Source organism: Eubalaena glacialis, chromosome 13, assembly GCF_028564815.1.
Source record: "Eubalaena glacialis isolate mEubGla1 chromosome 13, mEubGla1.1.hap2.+ XY, whole genome shotgun sequence".
Classification (NCBI taxonomy): Eukaryota; Metazoa; Chordata; class Mammalia; order Artiodactyla; family Balaenidae; genus Eubalaena; species Eubalaena glacialis.
In genome coordinates this window covers 13,775,659-13,793,636 of record NC_083728.1, presented here as the reverse complement: position 1 = coordinate 13,793,636, position 17,978 = coordinate 13,775,659, and the positions used below count along the sequence as shown (strand labels likewise).

The 17,978-nt window shown below is 46.0% G+C and overlaps 1 protein-coding gene across 4 annotated transcripts in view; it reads right to left on the bottom strand.

Moving 5' to 3' along the window:
- The window catches only part of SULF2 (sulfatase 2), a 142,512-nt gene that overhangs the window by 83,914 nt on the left and 40,620 nt on the right, over positions 1 to 17,978 (bottom strand). For all 4 annotated transcript variants that reach the window (XM_061210358.1, XM_061210357.1, XM_061210356.1 and 1 more), the window contains exon 3: positions 12,311 to 12,550. In XM_061210358.1, the coding sequence (XP_061066341.1) occupies positions 12,311 to 12,550 (240 nt within the window). The remainder of the gene's footprint in view (positions 1 to 12,310; positions 12,551 to 17,978) is intronic.

The following is a 17,978-nucleotide window of genomic DNA, read 5'->3' as shown; positions in this document are numbered from 1 at the left end:
GTTCTAACCCCGAGTACTTGTGAAGGTGACTTTATTCGGAAATAGGGTCTTTGTAGATGTAATCAAGTTAAGATGAGGTCATACTGGATTAGGGTGGGCTCTCATCTGGTGACTGGTGTCCTTAGAGAAGAGGGAAATCTGGATGCAGACACACAGAGAGGAGAAGGCCATGTGAAGAGAGGACACACAGGGAGGCGGCAGAGATGGGAGTGAGGCAGCTACAGCCCAAGGAATGCCAGGGCTTGCTGGCACCCACTGGAAGCTGGAAGAGGCAAGGAAGGATTCTCCCAGGGAGCCTTTGGAAAGAGCACGGCCCTGCTGACACTTGCTCTTGGGCTTCTGCCCTTCAGAACTGTGAGAGAATACATTTCTCTTATTTTAAGCCACCCAGTTTGTGGCACTTTTGTTACAGCAGCCGTAGGAAAGGAATATACCAGCTAATGGGCTGGGACAGAGGGTGCCTGAAAGTGTGTAAATCTTGTCCCATTAGCCTCACACCCAGTTTCTGAAAAGTTGAGGAGAAGCATGACCACCTGCTTCCTCTTTCCTCTTGTGGCCCCCGGGTGGCTCTCCTCCTAAGATGGTGGGCACTGGTCCCACGACCCTGAGGATAGAATCATAGCAAAGAGGCATCAGGTAATTTACACACAGACGGTGCAGCTCCACTGCATTGATGGGGAAACTGAGGCCCAGAGGGGGCAGGTCTCAGCTCAAGATTACAAAGAAGTTAGAAGCAGAGCCTAATTTTCTGAGCTCCTGCACCAATGTTTTACTTGTTTTGAAGCCTGAAGGTCTTGGAGGAAGGGAGTGACTATTACACTGGAGTTTAAAGAAATGCAGCTTGAAGGTGTATGTGGAAGGCACAAATGTGTACCCCATAAGGATGCCCTGGGCCCTGGAAGGGGCTGCTACACCACCACCGAGCCTGACTTTCATGGTGGGGAAGGCGGGGTCGTGGTGCCAGGAGAGGAAAAGCCCCCCGCTTCTTGAGGTGGGCCTACTTCCTGGGGCAAATGCAGACGCTCTAGTGTCCCACCACAGGCTGGAGAGGGGGTGGGCAGGGCGCTGGAGGGGGGCAGCTGGACAGAGGGAAGAAGGGAGCTGTGTGTACACTCAGGGGAGAGGAAGAGAGTGGGGAGCAAAAACAGGAGAAAGGCCAAGCAAAGAGAAGGCTGCCATTGTAAAGGCGGGACAGCTGCACGGGGGCCCGGAGGCTTCGTCCCAGGAAGAGTCTAAGTCCTTTCTCCTCTGTGCAGGCAGAAGGGCCAAGGAGAAAGAGGAGGAGAGGCTGAGACGGCGGGACTGGGGGTGGGGAGGAGAGAAACGGGAGAGGAGAAAGGAGCACAGACAAGACGGGGGAGGGTCGGGGGGCACTGCCAGTTCTGGACAGAATACTGATTCATCCACTCATCCTGCAACCATTCAATGAGCAGCTACTACGGGGCAGGCCCCCTTCCAGCACAGGGATACTGGAGAGAACAGACCACATATCTCTGCTTCCATGGAGCTGACATTTTAGAAGGGAGACAACCAACAAGATATGTAGCAAAGTGTATCATCAGTGGTGAAAGGGCCAGGGAGGCGGATAAAGCAGGAACCAGGGCAGGGAGAACCAGAGGGGTCAGGGGATGTAACTTAACATGAGAAATTGGACAGACAACATTCCAATATATGTTATGTGGCAACAAGGGCTCTGACTTAAAAAAGCAGGGTGAGGGGAAAAAGGGGGAAGGGGAGCCTCCTTCGGATGGATAGTCAAGGAGGGCTTCCCTGAGGAGGTGGTATTTGAACAAAGGTCTGAGGAAAGTGAGTGATGGCCATGCAGATGTGAGGGGAAGAAGTCTCCAGAAAAGGAAAGAGTAAGTGCCAAGGCCCTGAGATGGGAATGGGCCAGGAATTATTGGATGGTTTGAGGAACAGGAAGGAGGGGAGTGACTAAGGTGGAGGACAAGAGGTGAGGTGGTCAAGAGGTGAGGGACAGGGGGGCAGATCATTAGGACCCTGAGGTGACTGTGGGAGCCTCTACCCTGAGTGAGGGGGGAGTCTTAGGAGGGCTGTGGGCAGAGGAGAAACAGGATCTGACGTAGGTTGACAGCATCCCTCTGGCTGCTGTGGTGAGAACAGACCCTAGCGGGGTGAGGGCGGAGGCAGGGAGGCCAGAGATGAGAAAGCTGGGGCAGCCCAGGCAAGAGATGATGGAGGTTTAGATAAGGATGGTGGCACCAGAGAGGGTTCTGGTATATTTTGAAGGGAGAGTTGATGGGGTTTGCTGATGGATTGAATGCAGAGTGTGAAAGGGAGAAAAAAAAACAAACAAGAATAACACTAAGGTTTTGGTCTGAGCAGCTGGGACACTGGAACTGCCAAGGGGAAGACTGTGAGAGGTGCCTGGGAGGGGGAGGAACACGGTCAGGAAGTCAGGTTGGACATGCCAGGTTCGAAATGCCAGGGAGACATCCAAAGGCAGATGTTGAGGCAGCTGGAGGCTGGTGTGTGGGTTTCAGGGCAAGAGGCTAAAAGCAGATCAAAACTGAGTGGTGGAAAGAGGGAGGGGTGAGGATTATTTCATAGAAAAACATCAGCTCTAACGTCTTTGTGGTCCTAAAACCAATTTGGGGAAAAAATAAGTCACACATGTGCGCGCGCACACACACACACACACACACGCACACCCCTTTACATGCCAGCAGCAAATCTTTGTCAGGGATGCCCAAATGCCAAGCAGATTCCTTTCCACCCGCCTACATCAGGGGGATGCCCCAGCCTCCACCAACGCCCCAGGCATCCTGCCACAGGAGGTGTCATGGCACAGAGGTTTCCCCCCCCCCAAGTAAGGGTGGCTGCCCAACGTTGACAGCCAAGTAGTCTACGTCCTCAGCTGACCTCCCCTCCCCAGCTTTGTATGAGGAGAAGAGTGAAAATAACTGGGGTGCTCAGGGCCTGATTTCAAAACAGCTCTGACCGGGAACCCTGGCACACCTGGGGCCTGTAATGAGGGGCGTGCTCCCCTCCTCCCACGGTGCATCCTAGAACACGATGAGGGAAAGGCAGGAGGCTCACCCCCAGTGCTCACACCTCTACAAAAGTCTGCACCAGATGGCAGGAGCTGGGTGGGGAAACAGCTTCCGAAATGCCAGACTCAGACGGCAACGTGGAATGAGAAAGCAGTACCTTAACGAGAAGAAAATGGGTACTCCTGTCTAATTCATCAGGAAGGGCCGGAAGAGGTGCATTTTTTCCCCCCTTTGGTGGTGGTTGTTTTGCCCACGGCAAGGTAGTGGAAATTTGTGAATGTCATTGTAGTATGTGTTTCTTCTTTATCCTTTCCAACAGCTCTTGATTTCTATTTGGGGACCCAGGTGCTGGGGGAAAATGACTCTGTCTGCTGCTTCAGGAACAGGTGACATGGGCTAAGCTAATCGGCACATACCGTCTGCTCTCCGTGGTGATTGGTTCAGGGGTTGGCATGTGACTCAAGCTGGTCCAGTGAGAAAGACTCTCACCACTTGGGCATTCTGGGGAAAAAACCCTGCTGAATGCTAAGGTATCATACAAAGGAAGAGGCATGGGGCCCGCCCCAGTGCCAGTCATCCTCTTGAGACCTCAGGCCTTATGATAAAATCGTGACACTGTCAAACCACAGAATCTGTCCCTGTATAGAGCTCACCTGTATCTTTTTGGTTTAGGGAGCAAAGAATTCAGTCTCTTGTCAGAACCACTTGGGAGCTGGGGTTTCTGTCAATTGGATCTGAAGGTTATCTACCAGCCACGAGCATCACCAAGAAATACCCTCTCCTTGCTTAAGCAGAACTACATATCACCTCCTCAGAACTGAGGGGTGCAGAGCCAGAGAACTGCTGAATGGAAAGAGATGCATGTTTTCAGCTTTGCCAGAAACCGCCAAATTGCTCTTCAAAGTAGAGGTGCTAATGCGCATTCCCACTGCTGGTCTTCCTGTTTTCTCACGTCCGCACCATCATTTGGGGTGACAGGACCTCTGAATATTTGCTATGGTGATGGGCGAGAGGTGATAGTGCACTGTTGGCTGAATCTGCGTTTCACTAATTACCAGAGAGGTTGAGCACATGCTGCTACCTTTTGATCTGTGGGTATAACTTATTTTCATCACATGATACTACATGTTGTGACATTCATCTGAATGCTGGTGCGGTGCTGTGTCTATCATTGCTAATGTTTCTTAAGTGCTTACTAGGTATCACTGTTCTAACATATTTAATCCTCAGAAAACCCTACGAGCTAAATAACATTATTATTCCTAGGTGAAGTAACCAAGGCACGGAAGTTAAATAACTTGTTCAAATTCACTCAGTTAGTAAGTGGTGGAGCCCAGATTTGAACCCAGTCAGAGTTCTTGCTCTCAACTGCTTTGCAAAGACCTGGAAGCATCTCATTTCCACGGATGATATAACTTTAACTCGTGGGTATATAAGGGAGCACAGTCAGGGCAGCTGAAGTGTGCTAAAAGATGGCTAAGCACATTTTGTAAAAACTTAGGATACAATTTATCCTTTCAGGGGTATTTATATTTGAGATCTGAGTCCCTGAAGTGAGAGGAAGCTAACACACAAAAATACCCATGAACAAATTGATATTTATCCTGCTTAAACTTAGCACCTCTCACTTCATCCTTTGTCAATCTCTACTGCAAACACGGGGAAGCACAGAGCAAGATGATGGCAAAATGAAATGGCAAATCTTATGAAAGATGCAAGGTTTTGTGAAATTAAAGTGATGCGGGAGGACAGCTTAAAGTATGTGCAAATCCACTGACAAACAATAATCTGGTCTATGAGATAACTGAAGAAGAGACCACTGAAAATGATGATGAGGGAATCAGCACTTCACAGGGAAGATTCAGATGTCAAAGGATTAAGAGAGGCCCTTGGGAAAACTGATCAAATCCTCAAATACGTTTGCAAAAATGACCCTTTATGATTTTGCTGTGAAAACTGAAGGTGAAGTAAAGGATATCATATTGTGCTATCATTTAAATTTGTTGAACAAGTTATCCCCCCCACTGCCTTTAACTGACACTTCATCAATTCATTTGATTAAAGAATCAATCCATTCGGCACAATTATAACCTAAACTTTGTTAAATACTATTAGAATATAACACAGAATAAAGTTATTTTCAAAACTGTGTAGTTTCACTTTTTCAAGATAAAATACCTAATTAAATACATTAAAAGCACTATTTACATGAACTGTTGGTCCACTTAAGGAACAGTTTTCTGGTTCCAGTCTTTCACAGTTCCAGCTAACCTCCTGTATTCAAAAGGGTGTCACATACACAAACGGACTAAGAACCATTATTGAGGTTGTGACTTTAATCTTCCCTCAGTATCCATTTCTTCTTCTCCCATAGTAGTAGAATTTTTAGCTGGGCAAATGGCTACCCAGAATAAAGACTACATTCCCTAGGTTCCTCTGCAATCATGTGTGCTCATGTGACTTGTTTCTCATCAGTGGGAAGTAAGGAGACATAGAAAGCAGTTGAGTCTCCGACCAATTTAAGAGCATCTAAACATATAAAGCAAATATTATTAGACCCAAAGGGAGAAATAGACAGCAACAGAATAATAGTAGGGGACTTTATTACCCCACTTTCATCAATGGATAGATCATCCAGACAGAAAATCAATATGGAAACATAAGTCTTAAACTATACGTTGATCAGATAGACTTAGCACACATGTACAGAACATTCCATCCAAAAGCAACAGAATATACATTCTTTACAAGTGCACATAAAATATTCTCCAGTATAGATCATATGTTAGGCCACAAAACAAGTCTTAATAAATTTAAGAAAACTGAAATCACATCAAGCATCTTTTCCAACCACAATGGTATGAAACTAGAAATTGATTACAAGAAGAAAACTGGAAAATTCACAAATACGTGGAGATAAACAACATGCTACTGGACAACCAATTGGTCAAAGAAATCAAAAGAGAAAAAAAAAACTTGAGGCAAATGAAAATGGAAATACAACACACCAAAACATATGGGATGCAGCAAAAGAAGTTCTAAGAGGGAAGTTCCTTGCGACAAATGCCTACATCAAGAAACAAGAAAAATCTCAAATAAATAACCTAATATTACACTTCAAGGACGAGAAAAAGAACAAAGCCCAAAGTTAGTAGAAGGAAAAAAATAATAGAGATCAGAGCAGAAATAAATGAAATACAGAGACTAAAAAGACAATGGAAGAGATCAATGAAACTACAAACTGGTTCTTTGAAAAGATAAACAAAATTGATAAACCTTTAGCTAGACTCAACCAGGAAAAAAAGGAAGAGGACTCAAATAAATAAAATCAGAAATAAAAAGAGAGACGTTATAACTGATACCACAGAAATACAAAGGATCATAAGAGACTACTACGAACAATTATATGCCAATAAATTTGACAAGCTAGAGAAATGGATAAATTCCTAAAAACATACAACCTACCAACACTGACTGATGAAGAAAGAGAAAATATGAACAGACCAATTACTAGAAAGAAGACTGAATCAATAATCAAAAACTTCCCCAGGGCTTCCCTGGTGGCGCAGTGGTTGAGAATCTGCCTGCCAGTGCAGGGGACATGGGTTCAAGCCCTGGTCTGGGAAGATCCCACATGCCGCGGAGCAATTAGGCCTGTGAGCCACAACTACTGAGCCTGCGCGTCTGGAGCCTGTGCTCCGCAACTACAGAGGCCCGCGCATCGCGATGAAGAGTGGCCCCCGCTTGCCACAACTAGAGAAAGCCCTCGCACAGAAACGAAGACCCAACACAGCCAAAAATAAATAAATAAATAAATAAATTAATTAAAAACAAAAAAAAAAACACTTCCCCAAATATAAATGTCCAGTACTAGACAGCTTTACAGGTGAATTCTACCAAAAATTCAAAGAAGAATTAATATCAATCCTTCTCAAACTCTTCCAAAAAATAGAACAGGAGGGAATACCTCCATACTCATCTTATGAGGTCAGCATTACCCTGATACCAAAACCAGCCAAGGACACCACAAGTAAAGAAAATTATAGGCCAATATCTCTGATGAACACAGAATGCAAAAATCTTCAACAAAATATTGGCAAACTGAATTCAACAATACAGTAAAAGGATCACATACCATGTTCAGATGGGATTTATTCTAGGAATGCAAGGATGGTTCACCATCCCCCAATCAATCAATGTATACAGCACATTAAAAAAATGAAAGATAAAAATCATCTCAACAGATGCAGAAAAAGCATTTGACAAAATTCAACATCCATTTATGAGGAAAACTCTCAAAAAAGTGACTGTAGAGGGAACATACCTCAACATAATAAAGGCCATACATGACAAGCCCATAGCTAACATCATATTCAAGTGATAAGCTGAAAACTTTTCCTCTAAAGTCAGGAACAAGACAAGGGTGCCCACTCTCAACACTTTTATTTGACATAGTATTGGAAGTCCTAGCCAGAGCAATTAGGCAAGAAGAAGAAAGAAAAAGCATCCAAATCATAAAGGAAGAAGTAAAACTGTAACTATTTGCAGGTGACATGACATTATACATAGAAAACCCTAAAAACTCCACCAAAAAACTGTTAGAACTAATAAATTAATTCAGTAAAGCTGCAGGATACAAAATCAATACACAAAAATCTGTTGTGCTTCTATACACTAAAAACAAACTATCAGGAAGATAAATTAAGAAAACAGTCCCATGTACAACTGCATCAAAAAGAATAAAATATCTGGAATAAACTTAACCAAGGTAGTGAAAGACTTGTACCCTGAAAACTATAAGACATTAATTAATGAAAGAAATAGAAGAAGACACAAATAAATGGAAAGGTATTCCATGCTCATGGACTGGAAGAATTAATATTGTTAAAATGTCCATGCTATCTAAAGCAATCTACAGATTCAGTGCAATTCCTATTAAATTTCCAATGGCATTTTTCACAGAAACAGAAAAAACAATCCTAAAATTTGTATGGAACCACAAAAGACCTCAGATAGCCAAAGCAATCTTGAGAAAGAAGAACAAAGCTGGAGGCATCATGCTCCCTGATTTCAAACTATATTACAAAGCAGTAGTAATCAAAACAGTATGGTGCTGGCATAAAAACAGACATAGATCAATGAAACAGAATAGACAGCCCAGAAATAAACCCACACATATATGGTCAATTAATTTATGACAGAGGAGCTAAGAATGTATGATGGGGAAAGGACAGTCTCTTTAATAAATGGAACTGGGAAAACTGGACAGCCACATGTGAAAGAATTAAACTGAACCACTATCTTACACCATAGACAAAAATTAACTCAAAACGGATTAAAGACTTGAACATAAGACCTGAGATTATCATTTGACATGGACCCTGGCAATGATTTTTTTTTGGATTTGACACCAAAAACAAAGGCAATAAAAGCAAAAGGAAATAAATGGGATGACTAAAAAGCTTCTGCACAGTAAAGGAACATTGTGCACAACAAAATGAAAAGAAAGCCTACCGAATGAGAGAAAATATTTGCAGCTCATACATCTGATAAGGAATTAATTTCCAAAATATACAAAAAACTGATGCAACTCAATAGAAAAAACCCGAACAATCCAATTTAAAAAATGGGCAACAGATCTGCATAGGCATTTTTCCAAAGAAGATATACAGATGGTCAACAGGTACATCAAAAGATGCTCCACATCATTAATCATCAGGGAGATGCAAATCAAAACCACAATGAGATACCACCTCATACCTGTTAGAATGCCTATTATCAAAAAGGCAAAGAATAACAATGTTGGCAAAGATTTAGAGAAAAGGAAACCCTTGTTCACTGTTGGTGGGAATGTAAGTTGGTACAGCCATTATGGAAAACAGTACGGAGGTTCCTCAAAGATTAAAAATAAAATTACCATATGATCCCACAATTCCACCTCTGAGTATCTATCTGAAGAAAATGAAAACACTAACTTGAAAAGATATTGGCACCCCCATGTTAACTGCAGCATTATTTACAATAGCCAAGATACGGAAACAACCTAAGTGTCCTCAATGGATGCAAGAATAAAGAAAACGTGATATACACACACTGGAATACTATTGATCCATGAAAAAGAAGGAAATCTTGCCATGTGCAACAACATGGATGGACCTTGAGGGTATCACGCTAAGTGAAATAAGTCAGACAGAGAAAGACAATTACCATATGATATCACTTATATATGGAATCTAAAACAAATTCGAGCTCATAGATACACAGACTAGATTGGTGGTTGCCAGAGGTGGGAGGTAGCAGGTGGGTGAAATGAGTGAAGACGGTCAAAAGGTACAAACTTCCAGTTATGAAATAAATAAGTCATGGGGCTATAATGTACAGCATAGTGACTAGAGTTAATAATATTATGCTATATATTTGAAAGTTGCTAAGAGAGTAGATCTTAAAAATTCTCATCGCACACACACAGACCTTTGTAACTATGTATGATGACAGATGTTAACTAGACTTATTGTGGTTATCCTTTTGCGATATATACAAATATTGACTCAACATGTCGTACATCTGAAACTACTATAATGTTATATGCCAATTACGCCTCAGAAAAAAAAAAAAGAAAAGAAAATGGTTGAGTCTCTGATCAGTTCATGGGCAGGTCCATCAAAGCAGCACAGACTTTTAGCTGAGAGAGTAATAAATGACTGCTGTCTTGGGTCTCTCACACACAGCCAAAAAACTTAAATCCAATTCAATCAGTTGCCCTAGACACTCATGAGAATGCAGGGTTGAATGTGTCCAAAGACCTGGTAAGAACAGTTGACCATTGTTCCTTGGGGAGCTAAAAAGTTATTATTCTAATATGAGTCTAATTATTCTAATGTGAGTCATACAAATCAAGTTAATCTAAAAGGGATTTTGAATTCATTATAGTTTTCTGTTATTTTTCTCAATCAACCTACAATGACCAGCATAACTGGTCATGTTTCCACTTTAAGGAGTGGCTTAATATAAAACTCAAATTTCCATTGACAGATGAATGGATAAAGAAGATGTGGTGTGTGTGTATACATACACACACACACACACACACACACACACACACACAGTGGAATATTACTCAGCCATAAAAAAGAATGAAATAAAACTCAAATCTGAGCTTCCTAACTACCAGGGCAAAAAGGGAAAGTATACAGGGTACACAGCTCTTGTTCTTTAATGACAAGAGCACATAAGTTCATCACAGTAAACAGACATTTTCAGGGTCCTGAGTTCTCAAAGTCAGGTTAGAACAGAGTTCCTTGTAGAGAGGGCCATTCTAAACATAACGAATAAAATTCTCAGAACAGTTTTACAAAAAACATATATGTTTTATGTATGGCAATTTATACTTGGCATTACATTCCCAGTCTTCATTGAGGGTATAATAGTTAAGCATAGTTGGATGAAAGCAGTTCTTTGGGGAAAGCGTTTTTTGGTGATTTGTTTAAATTCAAGGACAAAGTTTGCAGAAATCAATTTTGAAGAAATGTTAAATCCTGAGAGATGGCTCCTTCCCTGTGCCAGCTACATGATTCTGAAACACCAGGCTTTGGCCCCTATCGTGAGCCTCTAAGATATTGCAGTATATATGTTTCCTTTCAATTTGATGGATTTAACAACATCCATACTCCCTTTGAAGTCCTGCGGTCTTGGTTTCCATTTTGATTATGCCACAAGCACCTGCTTTTATGACTATGAGCAAGTCTCTTTTCTGGGCTGCAGTTGCCCTAGCTGTCAAATGTGGGGGGTTGATGAGTACACTTTTAGGGTCCTTACTGTTCCTTTGGCATCCAAAGCTAAAGGTTTCTACACAGACCTTTCAGCTAGAGGATCTAAAAGTGGGTCTCACAGCCCTCAGGCATGTTTTCTTTGTGGGTCCACATTGTATATTAAAAAAACAAAACAAAACAAAACAAACTGGGTTTTGCCAATATTTTTTAAAATCAGCAGATTTTGGCCAAAAATTCAGATTAGAAATATTTGAAGGTTGGCAACCCTGAGCACGAATGGCTATAATTACCTGGACCTGAGTGGCAGATGCCCCTTTCAGTAGGTGCCCTGATCTGTCCTGCTTTCTCCATCTATATCCAGGTCTCTGCAACCAGATGGGTGGTGGCCTGGGGTAAACTCTGACCCATGTGGCTTTCTGCAGAGATCCCGGAACCAACAGGGTTATGTGTATAGGACTGAGGCCTTCCTAGTTCCCTCAGCAGGACCCGCTCGCTGGGTGATTCTGGCAGTGGAAACAGTCTGCAAGACGACACACCTCACCAGCGAGCTCCCCACCCCGATGTGCCCATGGCAGCCACACCGTGTACGTGAGGGGCAGCTGCCCAGCTTCCAGGACGGCTTCAGTGCTGTGAACCCAGCTGAGGGAGGTATCCGTCCTTCTCTCATGTCACTCCTACCCAAACAAGCCCCTTCACTTGAACACAACTTCCCAGGGTTACAACATTCAAGCCACAGTATCTAATTTCACAACTGCCTTGGCTCCTTACCCAAGGTGAGGAGAGTTTATTTTTCTAAATTAAAGCAAATTTAATTGAGTTTGGAGGATTTTGCAATGGTGCTGCAGATAAGTGACTGTAATTGTGCCTCTGCCTCAGGCAACCAGCCTGGCAGGTGAGTCTTCAGAACGCACCAAAGTACCTCCTGCAGGATAAAGAGACAGGACACCTCGCTCGCTCTCCACCCAGGATGCAACCAACACTGCGGGCACCAACTGCAGGAGGGATGCGGCACCTTGGGCAGTGTAGACGATCAAGTGTAGACAAACAGTCCCTTGCCATCTGTAGAGTGGCCACAGTCCCCACATACACTCCTCTCCATCCCCCACCCCAATGTTCTTCTGGAAGCTTATTCCATGCTGATGGCCTCAAGTTAACGAAGTAGTCCCCCAACGGCTTAAATAGCACAATTCACAGAGAACTCACACTCCTGCCCGAGTACTTCATGGCCTCTCTGTAGTATATTTCATATTTTAAATGGACTCACTTTTTTTTTTTTTTAACTCAAATTCCTTTGGAAAGGTCACTTTCTATCACTCCTGTAGGCAAATAAATCTGTATTTTTCGAACACATCTAGAAGTCAATGCACAACTTTTAAATTAAAAGAAAGTTGTTCACGCACTACAGGGACCCCTCGCAGTACAGGGACCACAGTGGGAAAGACAGTGGTCCGAGGCAGGACACCGGGTACCACGTCGGAGGTTCCCAGCCCACTCACGTGCCCGCCCGTGGCAGCCTGGCTCCCTCACCTGTCCGGTAGCCCGTGCTGTTGAGGTACACGGCAAAGGTGCGGCTCTCGTGCTGTGCCTGCCAGGAGGGCGAGGAGCAATTCTCATTGTTGGTGTAGGTGTTGTGGTTGTGGACATACTTCCCGGTGAGGATGGAGGAGCGCGAGGGGCAGCACATGGGCGTGGTCACGAAGGCATTGACGAAGTGCGCCCCGCCCTGCTCCATGATGCGCCGCGTCTTGTTCATCACCTGCATGGAACCTGCAACCAGAGCGGAGGTGAGATGTGGGCCAGCAGATTTCCAACGAGTGTGCCCCAGTCGGGCACCAAACAATTAGAGACGGGTGCTGAGTGGTCCTCAACAGGGCAGCACCCCCATCCCGGGGGAGGGGAGTGTATGTTGGAAATCTCCAGAGACAGATTGGGGTGCACCCCTGGCATTTCTGGGCAGCGGCCAGCAATGCACTATTGGATGGTCCTGCACAATGAGGAAGTACCCTGGGTCCCCAGTTCCACTAGACATTCGTGGGGGCAGGTAGGTAAAAACCTGTTTATAAGTTATCTGAGTCTAGTAAAGAACTCTTGTCTTGCATATAAACAGAACATCTTTTTTTGCAGGGTATTAATATATGCTGACTTTTTTTTTTGGAAAGCAACCACTAATGTAAACAGAGAGAAGATTATACTTTGTTTCATTTGGAACTTCCCCAAGAATTGTTCCCTCTTAATGAAATCTGATCACATCAACCTGGCAACCCCTCCCCCCCTCCACCTTCTCTCTGAATACTTCTCAGCTGACATGCTCTGCATCAGTCATAACCCACCGTCGCCGCCTTTGTCCACATGGTCCTTCCAGCTTGGAACCCACTTCCCATCTCCCCCACCAAATCTGACCCATCAGTACAGTTGCACCTCTTCTCATTGCTCTCTGGGATCACTCTGGCTTCTGATTCCCTTGAGCTCTTATCACGCATGTATTATTAGGACTTAATGATAAACCACTATGGTGATTTCACTCATGCCTATTCTTGTTTCTCAATGAAGCTGTGAGCAGAGCAAGGTATAGGAAGGAAAGGAATTTGTGTGGAAACCCTACTGTGTGCTGGTGCCTGCACACTGTCTGCTCCACTGAGGGCTCCAGGAGCTCAAAGACTGTGCGCCTTGCTCAGTGCCGAATCCTCAACGCCCCTATGGTGTGTGACACACAGTAGGTACTCAATAAATGTGTGAAGGATGGATGTGAAATCATATACCATGGCTGGTACCCAGACACTTAGTAGGTTTAACAGAAATATTCAATGGAAATCCTTTTTCTTTTCCTTCTAAGGCCATCCTCCATTTTTTTCTTTTCCTTGCAGTTCTTAGGGTCTATAGTGGGTTGAATGATGGCCCACCCTCCAAAGATAAGCCCCTGTCCCAAGTCCTGGCACCTGTGAATAGGACCTAATTTGGACAAGGGTCCTCGCAGAGGTACTAAAGGATCCTGAGGGCTTCCCTGGTGGCGCAGTGGTTGAGGGTCTGCCTGCCAATGCAGGGGACACGGGTTCGAGCCCTGGTCTGGGAGGATCCCACATGCCGCGGAGCGACTAGGCCCGTGAGCCACAATTACTGAGCCTGCGTGTCTGGAGCCTGTGCTCCGCAACAAGAGAGGCCGCGATAGTGAGAGGCCCGCGCACCGCGATGAAGAGTGGCCCCCGCTTGCCGCAACTAGAGAAAGCCCTAGCACAGAAACGAAGACCCAACACAGCCATAAATAAATAAAAAAAAAAAAAAAAAAAAAAAAGGATCCTGAGGTGAGATCATTCTGGATTACTTGGGTGGGCCCTAAATCCAATGACAAGTGTCCTTCCAAGAGACAGAAGGAAGAAGACACACAGACACAGAGGGGAAGGCCATGTGAGGATGAAGGCAGAGATTGGAGGGATGCTGCCACAAGCCAAGGAACTCCTTGGGCCTCCAGGAGCTGGGTGAACTGAGAAGGATTCACCCCTGAGCCTTTGGAGGAATCAGAGCCCTGCCAACACCTTAATTTCAGACTTCTGTCTCCACAACTGTGAGGGAGCAAATTTCTGTTGTTTTAAGCCACCTGGTTTATGGCAATTTGTTAGGACAGCAGTAGGAAACCAATCCAGGGTCCACCAGGCATTTGAAGTTCTTGCCAGGGAGCCGCTGATCCCAATCAGCAACTAGGTCACCCCCTAGTGACCTGAAAACAACAAATCAGACCCACCTTGGCACTCTGTCCCTAAAGGCTAAGAGGGAAATGGAGATTTACGTGATTCTTTTATCCCATCTTTCCACCAAACAGGGAAGGAAACAGCTAGAGCTTCCCTGAGGCAAACATAGATCATATTTCTTCACTGCTTCAAACCACCTGGCAGCTTCCCATCACACTCAGAAGAAAACCCCAATTCCTTACTGTGGCCTAAGACTCTTCCAGACCAGCCCTCCCTGCCAACCCACCTCCCGTGTTTCTCTGACCTCATCTCTTCCCTCCCCCTTGCTCACTTGGCTACACTGGCTTCTTCTTTGTTTCTCAAGGGCTCCAAGCTCATCCCTGCCCCAGGATCTTTGCACTTGCGCCTGCCTCTGCCTGGGACTCTCTCTCTGAGACTTCACTTTGCTGGCTTGTCCCATTATTCAGATCTCAACTTAGAGGTCGCCTCCTCAACAAGGCCTGGCCGACCTCATGAGAAGGAGCCCCCTGTGTACTTGCTATCACACCAATGTATGTTTCTTCTTAGCATTTCTGTCCTTCTGAAACGGCCTTCTTTACAAGTTCACTTGTTTATGATCTGCCTTTGCTTCTGGACTGAGAGTTCTGGGTGATCCAGGGCACTGTCCACCCTATCCCCAGGAATATACAGATGATGCTCTGTAACGTCTCACTGAACGACCGAAGGAAACAGAGCGAAGCCTGCCCTTTCGAGCCCAGTGCTGAGGCAGTTTTATAAGGGACGCCCACCTGGAGCCAGCTGTGTTCCCTGAGGCTCTTGGCCGAGGTCAGCCCAGTGGATAGAGGAAAGAACCGGCTTTTTGTCTCAACAGGAATCGTCAGGCCTGGAACTACACGAACATCTGTTGTCAAGGTCACATGCCCTCCCGAGAAGTCCCCAAGGGTCCCATCTGTAACTGGTGACAATTACAGGGTTTCTACCAGGTGTGAAGTCTCCCTCTGGAGGGGATGGAGGAGGTGAGCTTTCCAAGGCCTCCCTCCACCAGCTGGTGCGAACTCGCCAGAACCTGCAGAGGGAGCGGGCCATGGCCTCAGGGTCCAGCAGAGCCCCGGGCCCCACTGGCGTTGGGGTGCCTCCTTCCAGCCTCCTTCAGGTTATCCATCAAATGTCACAGATCTGATTCCACATATATGTGGAATCTAGAAAAATGGTACAGATGAACCTATTTGCAGGGCAGAAATAGACACGCAGATGTAGAGAATGGACGGGTGGACACAGAGGGGGAAGGGGAGGCTGGATGAATTGGGAGGTTAGGATTTACATATATACGCTACCATGTGTAAAACAGATAGCTAGCGGGAACCTGCTGCATCGCCCAGGGAGCTCAGCTCGGTGCTCTGTGATGATGTAGATGGGTGGGATGGGGGTGGGGTGGGAGGGAGGTCCAAGAGGGAGGGGATATATGTATACGTAGAGCTGATTCCCTTTGTTGTACAGCAGAAACTAACACAACATTGTAAAGCAATTATACTCCAGTGAAAAAAAAAGTCACATATCTGAGGACTTCCCTGGCCTCACACTGAAACTGCCGCCCCTCCTTCCAGCACCCCTACGCCCCCTCCCTGCTTCACTTGCTCCCCAGCACTTACTGCCCTCGGACAGTTCTCTTATCTGCATGTTGCCCACTGCTCCCACCGGACAGCTCCACGGGGGCAGGGATCTAGGCCTACTTTGTTCACTGTTGTCCTCCCAAGCCCAGAACAGTGCCTGGCACATAGTGACTGCTCAACAAATATCTGCCAAATTAACAACAACAAATTATCTCACTCTTTGCGTTTCCATATAATTCAGGAGCCCAAGCTGGTTTGTGTCCATGATATGCACGTGTGTGTGTGTGTCTGTGTCATGTGCAGTGGATTTAAAAAATTTCACTTTAAATAGCACCAAACAGATGATGTGCTCTCTACTGTGCCACACTCCCCACCCCTCCCTATAGTCTTACACCAACTTTGCCCATTCACATTACCTGCCTGGTCCCTGAAGGCCCTGGTTTGGCAACTCTTAACATAACTTAGCTGTTGAGACAGCTCCGACTTGTCCCTGGGGTAGAGGGCAGTGTTCCATGTCAGTAACAATCATTATCATTAATGTGGTGACTGTCACTGGCTGAATGTTTGCTGTATGCACTGTGCTGGGCACACAATGTGCATCGTGTTACTTAATCCTCCCAACAAACCATTTAACAGAAGAGGGAACTGAGCACAGGGAGTTAAGTGACTGGTCACAGCCACAGAGCTGGGGAAGTGGGATGTGAGGACTCCAGCCCAAGCTTGTCTGACAGCAGAGGTGGGTGCCGGGTGTCACGTTCAGGAAACGTCCAGTTTATAGCACGCAGGAGGTGGTGATAATGAACCCAGGAAGGGCACACAGGTCCCCACACACTTGGTCAACTCTCGGCTTCAATGAGGCTCACAATCATCCCCTGAACTGTCTATCAGGTCCCCTCGTCATCCCAGAGGTGACTTTAGCTGGCACACCAGCAGTGAGACTGGCACAGGGTCACATCGCCAAATGCCAGGGACCCCAGCGGTGGGAAAGTGATTCCCGTTCACTCCTTCTGATCAACTCCAGGAGAAAGTCTCGGGTGGGGGCGGTCACGTGGTCACGTCCTTAACACCCTCACACCTCCTATTTCAACAGGAAGAGCCCCGGCCACCTGGCTGGAGCTCTGGGCGGGCAGCTGTGTTAGCTTATACTGGATTGCCTGGTTTAATTTCCTGTGACTTAGGGCAAGTGATGCTAGCTTCTCTCATTTAGGGCAGTGGAATCCTGTTCTTAAAAAACAATCATGTCTGTTTAAAAAAAGTAAATAGTAGTACAGGTGGCAAGGCGGAAAGGTGAGGGGATGGCTGGCATTTGGCACAATCTGCAACTGTCTACCCGGCGATGTTGCTGGCTAAGAGACACCTCGGGTACACCCTGAGCTCCTCCCCTCTCCTCCAGTTACACAGGCGATGATCTTGGCTACTCCTTGGTCCCATCTTTCTGTTCCCACATCCAATCTATCAGCAAACCCTGGCGTTCTTTCTTCAAAGAACATCCAGACTCAGAGTCCTGTCGCCTCCTCGCCGGGCAGCGGTCATCCTCTTTCCTCTGAATTAGGTCAGCTGCTTCCTGCCTGGACTCCGGCCGTTTATTCCCCGAGGAGCAGCCAGAAAGCCTCCTCTCCTCAGCACTCTCCGTGGCTGCCACTCGCTCGGAGAGCGGAGTCCCCGTGGTTGTCCGCAGGCCCTGCGGGATCCGGGCCCCCTTCCGCACCCCGTCTCCGCAGCCACGGCGGCCTCGTCTCTCCTCACACTTGCCAGGCTCACTCCCGCCTCAGAGTCTTTGCCTGTGCTGTTCCTCCTGCTGGGAACGCCTTTCCCCAGCACCTGCAGGGTCTGTGCCCTCACCCCCTTCTTGTCTCTACTCAAAAGGTCTCTTCTTGGGGAGAAGGGGGATATATGGGTAGG